Consider the following 11,645-nt stretch of genomic DNA (forward strand, 5'->3'; position numbering starts at 1 on the left):
GAGGCTGAGGCAGGAGAATCACTTGAATCTGGGAGGCGGAGGTTGCAGTGAGCCGAGATCGCGCCACTGCACCCCAGCCTGGGCTACAAGAGCGAAACTCCATCTCAAAAAAAAAAAAAATCTTCCTGGACCAAACACTTTTGTTCCCTGTGACCTAAAGGATGGTGGCGCGTGTGGGCTATTTTTAGTCTGGAGCCATCTCCGTGCAGCTCCGTGCCAGTCAGTCATGTGTCCCTGTGGGCAAGTGTTGACTTCTCTCGAGTAAACGCCTCACAGCGGTGCTCCCACCTTGGCCTCCTGGGCGGCTGGCACCACAGTGCGCGGCACGCCAAGCCTGAGTCATCACTTTGTAAGCCACTGCTGAAGTGTTTCCTGCCCGACCACCCACCTCTCAGTCCTTCCCTACGTCCTCAGAGGAAGAGGCTTCCAGCCCACGTTAGTCATCCCACCTGTGACCCCAGAGGAGCCCCACTGCTGCCCCTTCCTCATCGCCACAGCCACTGGCCCTGCGGCACTAACCTAGCTTGGGCCCGCTGAACGGTAACTGAACCCAAAGCAGCGGCAGCGGCCCAGCCAGCTCCATGCAGGACAACTTCCCATGTGAACGTGGAGGAGCTGTGAAACAGAAACCCACTCACTCACAGATCTTTAACAAATAGCCCCCGAACTGAACCAAACCAAACTGAAATAAAGGGAGGAACTTAGGCCGGGCACGGTGGTTCACGCCTGTAATCCCAGCACTTTGTGGGGGTCAAGGCAGGTGGGTCACCTGAGCTCTGGAGTTCAAGACCAGCCTGGCCAACATGGTGAAACCTCGTCTCTATTTAAAATGCAAAAATTAGCTGGGCATCATGGCACATGCCTGTAGTCCCAGCTACTCAGGAGGCTAAGGCAGAAGAATGGCTTGAACCCAGGAGTTGGAGGTTGCAGTGAGCGGAGATCGCCCCATTGCACTCCAGCCTGGGCAACAGAGCGAGACTCTGTCTCAAAAAAAGAAGAAAAAAAGGAACTTAATTTTCAGAATTCAAGAGAAAAGAGTTTGCAGAAAAAAGTCACACAGACCATCACAGAAATACTTTGAAATTCTCGAAGAGTCTATAAATTAATTTTCTAGAAGTTTCAAATATGCAGAAAGACTCAAGTCTATTCAGTGATTATAATTCAAAGCGATCACCAAATAAACAGAGAGAAACAGATCTTCAGACAATTCCACACACCGAGCAAGAAAACAACCCTGAGGAAACCACATGGGAATTGGAGCTAACACCAGCTGCACCAGACTGACTCCCAGCCACTGCCCATCAGGAGGGCGAGGCCACGGCCAGCGGTGGCTCCATGATCCCTGCGGCTGCGGTAACACAAACCGGGGCTTTAAAACAACACAAGTTTATTCTCTCACAGTTCTAGAGCCCAGGAGTCTAAAATCGAGGTGTGGGAGGGGCCCTGCTCCCTCCCAGGGCTCCAGGGGAGGTCCTGCCCGCCTCTTCCATGGCCGCACTGCTCCCATCTCTGCCTCCATCATCACAGGACCTTTTCCTCCTCCCTCTCAAATCTCCTCCTGCCTCTGTCTCCTATAGGCACTTGCCATTGGATTTAGGACCCTAAATCTGGGATGATGTCATCTTGAGATCCTTAAGTTAATTACATCTGCAAAGGTCCCTTTTCCAAATCAGATCATGTCCACGGGCTCCAGGTGAACACATTATCCGAGGCCACTAGCTGACCCCCTGCAGCCTCACATGGGACGACAGCCCCACAGGGCGTCCATGGAGGCGTCCAGCTCGGAAGTTGCAGGATGCGTCGCAGCGTGTCTGTCCCACGGAGGCCCTGCTGTTTCCCGGCAGCTCCACGGGCTCTCCTGTGTCCAGCACGCGCAGCCGTCTCCTCGCTGGGCTCCCACCCCGCTCCCTTGCCGGCTCCCTGCTTCCGACCCCCTCTATCCCCCAGTGTGAACTGGAGCCAGGCAGGCTGTGACATGCCATGAATAGATGGCCACGCACATCTAAGGACACACTCTTCCCAACGAGGGGACGCCGCATGGGTTTCAGTCAGGCGCAGCTGCTGCGGCTGGTGCTGAGAAACACCACGGCAGGCCCCACCCACATTTGGGGGCACGCAGGGAACCCTGCATGTCTGTGCCTTCCCCTTCCCATCCAAGTGAGAGCAAAGTTAACGGGTAAAAAAAGGGGGGCAGGGACTACATTCAACTCACCCCTCCGTCAGATCCTCCCAGGGAGAGCCCCTTTTCAGCTATGCTGTAGGGAGAAAATAATTCAGAATTTAGTTGCTAGAATAGTCTATAATGTATAATCTAGGCAAACATCAATCAGCAAAATTAATGCAATGTTAGTGGGTCCTGCCTGTTTAATGTTTATGATGTAAACAAATGTTTAGACCAAAGGACTCAACTTTCAAAGTTCAGTGCATAAGCGACAATACTGCCATCGTTGTCTTGTCAATATTTGACTCAGCTTAGAAACGACTGGGCTTCAGCACCTTGGGAGGCCAAGGCGGGTGGATCACGAGGTCAGGAGTTCCAGACCAGCCTGGCCAACATGGTGAAACCTCGTCTCAACTAAAAATACAAAAATTAGCCAGCTGTGATGGCAGGTGCCTGTAATCCCAGCTACTCTGGAGGCTGAGCCAGGAGAATCGCTTGAACCCAGAAGGCAGAGGTTGCAGTGAGCCAAGATCGCGCCACTGCACTCCAGCCTGGACAACAAAGCAAGACTCTGTCAAGAAAGAAAGAAAAAGAGAGAGAGAGAGAGAGAGAAAGGGAGGGCTGGGCTTAATCTCTCATCTTCAACATCGAAAGCCACCTGGGCCAAGCTCAGGAGCCTGGGGAGCATCTAGGGGAGGGCCCACTGCTCCCCATCTCTCCTGGAACCCCAGGCAGGTGGGGGAAGCTTTGAGATTCACCAGCTCAGGAGATAGGGGCCCTGACCATGGTGGGAGAAAGACACCCACACGCCAGCTGTGCTGGACCACAGAGGACCACCCTGAGCTGCCACAGGTGCTGGGAGCTGCCTGTGGACACCAAGTGGGGACACGCCGGTGCCTCAGTCAGACAGCAGTAACCCCACTGGAGCTAGGCAGCAGTAACCCTGCGTGGAGCTAGGCAGCATCCTCGGGGGCAGGCTCCCTGGGGAGAATCTCAGGGCAGGGCACGTGGCCCAGGGCTGCACACCATTCCACATGCTTATCGTCTCAACAAGTGGTTGGAAAATCAAAACTTTCTTTTAAGATCTCAGTAAGAAAAGTCCAGCACCAGTAGCCTCTGAGTGGCATCCTGTGCTGCCACAAGTCATAGCCAGGTGGGCTGACGGGCTCCCTGGAGGCAGTTTCAGAGCAGACACTGAGCGGTCATTGAGCAGTGTCCCGGAGGCTCCGTGGGGAGCATGGGGCACTCAGCAGCAGCCCCCAGAGGCGGCCACAACCCCTGCAGAGGAACCTGGGCCTCTGGGTACTCTCCCAGCTACTGCTTCGCTGAGGGCCATGGTCTCCTCTCCTGAAATCGGAAAATCTGAGCTTGGCCCTTGAAAGCACATAATTCTTTTTTTTTTTTTTTTTTTTTTTGAGATGGAGTCTCACTCTGTCACCCAGGCTGGAATGCAATGGCTCAATCTCGGCTCACTGCAATCCCTGCCTCTCAGGTTCAAGCAATTCTCCTGTCTCAGCCTCCTGAGTAGCTGGGATTACAGGTGTGTGCCATCACACTCGGCTAATTTTTCATATTTTAGTAGAGACAGGGGTTTCACCATGTTGCCCAGGCTGGTGTCAATCTCCTGAGCTCAGGCAATCCACCCGCCTTGGCCTCCCCAAGTGCTAGGATTACAGGCATGAGCCACCGCACCCAGCCTGGAAATTCTTATAAAATTATAATAAAATCTTTTTTTTTTTTTGGAGATAGAATCTCGCTCTGTCGCCCAGGATGGAGTGCAGTGGTGCAGTCTTGGCTCACTGCAACCTCTGCCTCCCGGGTTCCAGCGATTCTCCTGCCTCAGCCTCCTGAGTAGCTGGGACTACAGGCACATGCCACCACACCCAGCTAATTTATTGTATTTTAGTAGAGACAGGGTTTCACCATGTTGCCCAGGCTGGTCTCGAACTCCTGAACTCAGGCAATCTACCCGCCTCAGCCTCCCCAAGTGCTGGGATTACAGGCGTGAGCCACCACGCCTGGCAATAAAATCCTTAAAACCACTTTATTACTAACAATGCTCTGCTTCCCGCCCTGGCCCCACTCCACGTGTGTTTGTTTAAATCCCACCGTGCTCAGGGACAGGCGGTTACCTGCGAATCCGCTCCGCTTCCTCCCTGGTGATGACAACATCGGTGACACCTCTGCCGCACTTTCGGGGAGTGCAGCCTGTGAAGGGACAGCCAGGGTGAGACGCAGTTTCCAAGGCCACCAGCGCATGCCCTTCCAGGGAATCAGGGCCAGAGCCAGCTAATACGCCCGGTCAAATGTGAATTTCAGACACACACAACCACAGCTCTCCAGGGTGCATGCGCTTTGTGTGGTGCATCTGGAGTTCACGTCTCACTGGGCCACCTTGGCTTCCAGTGGCTCCAACTGGAGATTTAATCCAGAGGCACCTGTTGCTGCCCCAAACCCTGGGAAAGTCACAGAAACCCCAGACACGGCGTCAACAGCATTCCTGAACCATCACTGACTGCAGGTCCAGACACCCACAGGCACCATCAGAAAACCCTTCTGAGACCAGAGCAGAAAACCCTCCTGAGACCGCCAGAGAGAAAAACCCTCCTGAGACCACCAGGGAGGAAAACCCTCCTGAGACCACCAGAGGGGGGAACCCTCCTGAGACCACCAGAGCAGAAAACCCTCCTGAGACCACCAGAGAGGAAGACCCTCCTGGGACCACTGGCGCAGAGAACCCTCCTGAGACCGCCAGAGAGGAAAACCCTCCTGAGACCACCAGAGAGGAAGACCCTCCTGGGACCACTGGAGCAGAAAACCCTCCTGAGACCACCAGAGTGGAGCTTGTGGGTCTAGTCCCAGTCCTTCCCCAGGGCACAGCGAACTGCTCCCCACATCCCCCTGTCTCTCCCCGTACCTTGGTGACCTGCGGAGGCTGAGAGGGAAGAGGAAGCAGCAGCTCAAATGGGGGTCAGGGTGGTCAGGGCAGGGGCAGGGTCGTTGGGACAGGAGCAACATGGTCGGGGCAGGGGCATGGTTATCGGGGCAGGGGCATGGTTATCGGGGCAGGGGCATGGTTATCGGGGCAGGGGCAAGGTGGTTTGGGGCAGCGGCAGTGTCGTTGGGACAGGATCAGAGTGGACAGGAGTCAGGGTCATTGGGGCAGAGGAAGGGTGGACAGGGCAGGGGCAGGGTGGTCAGACAGGGTTAGGGTGTTTGGGGCAGGGTGGTCGGGGCAGGGGCAGGGTGGTCGAGGCAGCATCGCACAGATGCACAAGGTACAGCAGAGTGTCGGAGAGGGGCCCAGGGACCCGCCCCTGTGGTTTGGTACGAAGTGCAGCTGGCTTCATGCGCTGGAAAGGCGTCAGGCCATGCCTGACTGATCAGACAGCAGCCCACAAGCACCAGGACACGGGGCAAACCGGGACTCCACAATATGCTTTTCCTCCCTCTCCCTACATCCTGCCTAAAAAGCCAGCCCTGAGCCTGGACGTGGAGCATCCCTCCCGGGACCATGGGAATAAAAGCCTCGCACTCAGTGCTGAGCGCCAGCATCAGGGGCTTGGACCCAGGGATCACAAGGCACCGAGATGACCTTGGTTCCTTTCTCTGGGCCTTGTGCCAGGAGATAAACAGAGCTCCACTTGGCTGAATATCAGGGAAGGGGGGCTGTAGTTACATGTGGTTAAATGATCTAATGGACATAGGTGTTGTATTTCAAAAACAAAAAGTCATTTTATGCTTTTTTATAAGGTTTACCCCACAAAACACGAGGACACAGGAAAGCGGAAAGCAAACAGCAAATGCAATGAGAGCCACATAGGCCCGTGGCGCAGCCTCTGTACTAGCAAAGAGAATCACTAGAGGGAAGAGAGGGTCCCCCGCGGCACAGGAGCGACTCGGCAGGAAGGGGAAGGGGCAGCAGACAGCAGACAGCATCGCCCCATGACACACGTGGCAACCAAAGCACAGACGCTGCTGGGTCCATGCTCAGTGGAGGTTCTGACGCCCCTTTCCATAGCCGGTGGGTGAAGGAGACAGAAGCTGGTGATGAGAATTTGTGCACACGAGCGTGGGTCAGGAGAAATACCCACAACATTGTGAAAAGGGACCAAAAATCCCACGCATTTCCAAATCTTTTAAATTTCCAAGTAATTCATGAGTTAAAAAACAATAATAATAAAAATTAGAGGCCAGGCGCAGTGGCTCATGCCTGTAACCCCAGGGCCTTAGGAGGCCAAGGCAGGTGGATCACCTGAGGTCAGGAGTTTGAGATCAGCCTGGGCAACACAGGCAAAACACCGTCTCTACTAAAATTACAAAAATTAGCCAGACATGGTGGCAGGTGCCTGTAGTCCCAGCTACTCAGGAGGCTGAGGCAGGAGAATCACTTCAACCCAAGAGGCCTGGCGGAGGTTGCAGTGAGCCGAGATCATGCCACTGCACTCCAGCCTGGGCAACACAGTGAGTGACACTCTGTCCAAAAAAAAAAAAAAAAAGAAGAAAGAAAGAGAAAGAAAATACATCAAACCATTTGTTTTATTGTAAAACATATACAACATAGAATTTACCATTTTAGCCAAGTTTTTTAAAAAGTGCGGTGTGGTGGCATCGGGCACAATAGCATCGTGCAGCCGTCACTAGCACCACCTCCAGAACTTTTCCGCCTCCCACAGGTGAAACCCCAAATCTATTAAACATGGACTTCCATCCTCCCTCCCTCATTCCAGCTTTTTTCTTTTTTGGCAGGGGCTCAGGATCTCGCTCTGTCACCCAGGCTGGAGTGCGGTGGCACATTCTAGGTTCACTGCAGCCCTGACCTCCCGACCTCCCAACCTCCTGGGTTCAAGTGATTCTTCCACCTCTGCCTCCTGAGCTGGGGTTACAGGCGTGCACCACCACACCTGGCCCATTTTTTATTTTGTAGAGATGGGGTCTCACTGTGTTTCCCAGTCTGGTCTTGAACTCTTGGCCTCAAGCGATCCTCCTGCCTGGGCCTCCCAAAGTGCTGGGATTGAGGATAAGCCACTGCTCCAGGCCATTGAAACTATTTTTAATGTCGATAAATTATTAATGATAACATGAAAAATTGCTGCTCCATGCTAGCATTCAAAAAAGAGTTTTGGAAAGCTGGGATGTTAGAGAGAGAACTTCTGCTAAGAAAGAGAGAGCACCCACAACAACACACAACAGAAACACGTTCATTTTCTTGACTCCGAGGCGGTCCCGTCCCTCCCTGCGGCGCGGCTGGGACCACGTTCACGTGCGTCACAACGGCGCCCCTTTGTGGAAGAACTTGGCAATCTTTTCTTGGTTCAAGTGCAAAGCATTGAATTGAATTTTTAAAACCTGAATTCTGCCTCAAAAACCCAGGGGCGCATGCTGGACTTTTAAAACTAAGAATATATCCAGGTGGCATGGAATGTTCAAGAAAACAGAAGCGACAGGAGGCCTACAGGGGGTGTGCGGTGGCCGGCCCGGTCAGACCTGCTCCGAGGCCGTGCGCTCTCCAAGGTGCTGAACCCCGGCCCGGCCAACCGCAGCGCTGCTCCAGGCTCTGGGCTGCCCTGGAACCACCACCTCCCGCATCTCTCAGGCCCAGGCAGAACGGGAGCGGGGGAGGGGAGCTGGGGCACAGGACGGCAGAAGGGCTGCTGGTCGTTTCTTGTTACATTTTCCCCAACATTCTCTGACTCTACCACATTCTCCAGTCAAAAAATCTTTCTGGTTTTGACTTTCTCATCCCTATCTTTCCAAGGCAAACCATCTCCTCCGCTAGACCGCACAGCTTACTAAAACGCCAACCGTGGCCGGGCAGTGATGGGCAGGGCCCGAAACACCTGCACTCCCAGTCAGATGTGGACTAGCCAGCCTGCAGGAGGGGAGAGGTTGTCTGCTACCCCCAAGCATACCACATCCAACCCAATTCCCACCCCTTCGTCGCAGCCAATGTCCTTTAACCACACTGAGTCTCATTTTAAAGTGTTGCTTTCCTGAACTACCTTCGAACCTGCGGTGACTGTCGTAGTCCTCAGAGCAGGGCACCTCGATGAATCTCCCTGCCACGACCTCGCCACGGCGGGCCAGGACCTCTGCGACCCCGTCGTCGGCCCCCAAGCTGCTCCAGAGCAGGAGTGCGGTGAGCACAAGGCCGGCCCCCAGGCCCGCGGTCCTTAGCCACGGCCTCTGCCACAGCCTCTGCACCTCCCGCGGGGCTCGGTCCTTCTTGGTGCTGAGAAGAGAAAACAGGCCACGTCACCCAAACACGGAGTGAGGCCAGAGAAAACGCTCCCCGATCATCAAAGTGCATGCACCATGACCCGGCCTTCACTCACACCTCACCCCTGAAACGAGGGCTTCCTGCCTGGGGCCAGCGCTGTCCACTCAGGAAACACGGACTCTTCCCTCCCTTTCCCTTCAGGGATCTCCAATACACACTAACTGCCTTCTGAGCCTGGGAGTTTGAGAAATATTGCAATAGAGACTCATGAGTTTTAAGCAGAAGAAAAAAAAAAAGCCAGACATGCTCCTTATAAAAGCCACTTCAGACCCGGCGCAGTGGCTTATGCCTGTAATCCCAGCACTTGGGGAGGCCAAGGCAGGCAGATCACCTGAGGTCAGGGTATCGAGACCAGCCTGACCAACATGGTGAAACCCTGTCTCTACTAAATACAAAAAAAAAAAAATTAACCGGGTGTGGTGGCACATGCCTGTAGTCCCTGCTATTCAAGAGGCTGAGGCAGGAGAATCATTTGAACCCGGGAGGTGGAGGTTGCAGTGACCCAAGATTGTGCCATTGCACTCCAGCCTGGGCAACGAGAGCAAAACTCCATCTCAATAAATAAACAAACAAACAAACAAACACACACCACTTTAATGTGAGATGTTTCACAACAAAATAAGGATGTTTAAAAGGGTTTACTTAGCAAAATGGGACAGGATGGGGTGCCCTGTGGTGCAGCTGCTCTAGGACAGGCTGGTAGTGATGGGGGCCTCCACACAGGGATGAACACTAAGGACGGGGACCACTGGAGGAAGGTTGTTTCCAGGGTGGGGCGGAGGTGAGCCCCCTACAGCTCAGGTTATTCCATCAGGGCCGCACTCCCTCCCCTCCTGTAAAATAAGCTTCTCGTCTGTTCCAAGGAGCAGGTATTGGGCCTGTCCCAACAATGATAAGAGAGGGGCTTTGGACACATGTATTTCCAAAACTTGAATAGAGACTCATTTAAGGCATATTAGGACAATATTTCTTTTATTTTTTTATTTTTATTTATTTATTTATTTTTGAGACAGCGTTTCACTCTTGTTGCCCAGGCTGGAGTGCAATGGCACGAGCTTGGCTCACTGCAACCTCTGCCTCCTGGGCTCAAGCAATTCTCCTGCCCCAGCCTCCTAAGTAGCTAGGATTACAGGCGTGCACCACCACCCCCAGGTATTTTTTTGTATTTTTAATAATAGAGACGGGGTTTCACCACGTTGGTCAGGCTGGTCTCGAACTCCTGACCTCAAGTAATCTAACCGCCTCAGCCTCCCAAGGTGCTGCAATTACAGGCAAGCACCACCAGGCTCAGCCTCAAAAGTCTATATTTCTATATTAACCATTCAGTGCTGACAAAAACTGTTACTCGGTATTTCAGAAAATGTACAAGCTTACTGGAAATTTTTAAAATGTATTAATTAAATAACTTCTCATATTACTATTGAAGGAAATAGATACATGTATGTTTATACTTGAAATATTCTTTTGGAGAGATTTGGTTTTTGGGAGAAGGTAGAATACTTATAAATCATCACTAGGTCATTCATTTGTAAAATTATAGCTGCAAGCTAGTCTGATGGTAGTGGATCCCCAGAACTTATTAACCTTAGTGTCACCAATGTTGGTATACAACCCCCCACAGCTAAATTTGACTGGCTTTTAAAAAATGATAGCTGTGGCCAGGTGCAGTGGCTCACGCCTGTAATCCCAGCACTTTGGGAGGCCGAGGCGGGTGGATTGCTTGAGGTCGAGAGTTCGAGACCAGCCTGGCCAACATGGTGAAACCCCATCTCTACTAAAAATACAAAAATTACCCGGGCATGGTGGCGGGCGCCTGTAATCCCAGCTACTTGGGAGGCTGAGGCAGGAGAATCTCTTGAACCCGGGAGGCGGAGGTTGCAGTGAGCCGAGATTGCGCCACTGCACTCCAGCCTGGGCAACAGAGCGAGCCTCTGTCTAAAAAAAAAAAAAATATATATATATATATAGTATATATATATATAGTATATATATATATAGTATATATATATATAGTATATATATATATAGTATATATATATATAGTATATATATATATAGTATATATATAGTATATATATATATAGTATATATATAGTATATATATATATAGTATATATATATATAGTATATATATATATAGTGTGTATATATATAGTATATATATATAGTGTGTATATAGTATATATATATATATATGTGTATATATATATAGTATATATATATATAGTATATATATATATATATATATATATATAGCTGTGAACTAGCATGAGGCATTTAAGATCCTATCTAGTAGACTCCAAAAGCAGCTGAGATGAAAAAGGGATAAAAATCTCAAGAACAAACTATGAGGTTTAAAAGTTATTGCAGTCTATCCAAACCTGAGGTGTCCTCCTGATATTTCTAAACTGACGACTTCAATGTGCAAATCGTCAATAGAGGGGAATTGGGCACTCCCCAAAAGAGCAAAATATTAATATCAAGCAAGCGAGAAGCTGTATTCTGCACGTTAGAGGCTCCTTCACTAATACCTGCAAACCAATGATCACCTGTAACATTTTAAAATCCTAAAACTAAGCCATTCCTCCATGGCACCCGATCCTCTAGAATTCCACGGGGAAAGCAGGTTTCGTGGTTTAAAAGTGAAGGCGGAGGCACGCTCCTGGCTCAGGCGGACTTTCCAGGCTGCTGGGTGGGTTATTCCACGGGACAGCGACAGCCAAACGGCAGGTTCCCGGAGCAGCAGCAGCAGCTCATCAGGCTGGGAGCAAAGCCCCCTTCTCTTTCTCTTGCCCCTCTGGGATAGGTGGGCCTCTGCCGTCGGCTACCGCGGCTCCCGCACGCACCTGCCCTGCTCCCAGCATGGGCTGCGGTAGACCCCGCCCCCCGCGGCAGACCACGCCCCCACCCCCACCCCCCGGTCGGGCCAGGCCCCGCCCCATCAGCCCCAGTCCCGCCCACTCCATGGCCCTGTCCGCCGCCGCAGCGCGCGCCCTTCCCCTCCTCACCGCTACCTGCTCCGGTTCCGGCGCTCGGCCGCTCCGTTGCCCTCGGGCGCCTTGCTTGCGGCCCTCCGCTGAGGCGCCATCGGACCAGGCCGCCGCGGAGCCGGGCCGGACGCGGGCGCCAGGCCCGGGGACGAACGCCGTAACAGGGAGCGCGAGGCAGGCACGGCGCAGGGACGCGGGTGCGACGCGCTCGGCC

The 11,645-nt window shown here is 52.4% G+C and overlaps 1 protein-coding gene across 6 annotated transcripts in view; it reads right to left on the reverse strand.

Moving 5' to 3' along the window:
• OGFOD3 (2-oxoglutarate and iron dependent oxygenase domain containing 3) overlaps positions 1–11,587 on the reverse strand; it is a 28,868-nt gene extending 17,281 nt beyond the window's left edge. For all 6 annotated transcript variants that reach the window (XR_675565.5, XM_511762.8, XM_009433570.4 and 3 more), the window contains exons 1-4: positions 11,456–11,587; positions 8,164–8,393; positions 4,294–4,369; positions 2,213–2,255 (exon numbers count right to left, since the gene is read on the reverse strand). Coding sequence is in view for 5 of the 6 variants with exons in the window: in XM_511762.8 (XP_511762.3) it covers positions 2,213–2,255; positions 4,294–4,369; positions 8,164–8,393; positions 11,456–11,529 (423 nt within the window). In the remaining variant the exon portion in view is untranslated. The remainder of the gene's footprint in view (positions 1–2,212; positions 2,256–4,293; positions 4,370–8,163; positions 8,394–11,455) is intronic.
• Positions 11,588–11,645: the final 58 nt, after the last annotated feature.

The sequence above is a fragment of the Pan troglodytes genome, chromosome 19, assembly GCF_028858775.2.
Source record: "Pan troglodytes isolate AG18354 chromosome 19, NHGRI_mPanTro3-v2.0_pri, whole genome shotgun sequence".
Taxonomy (NCBI): domain Eukaryota; kingdom Metazoa; phylum Chordata; class Mammalia; order Primates; family Hominidae; genus Pan; species Pan troglodytes.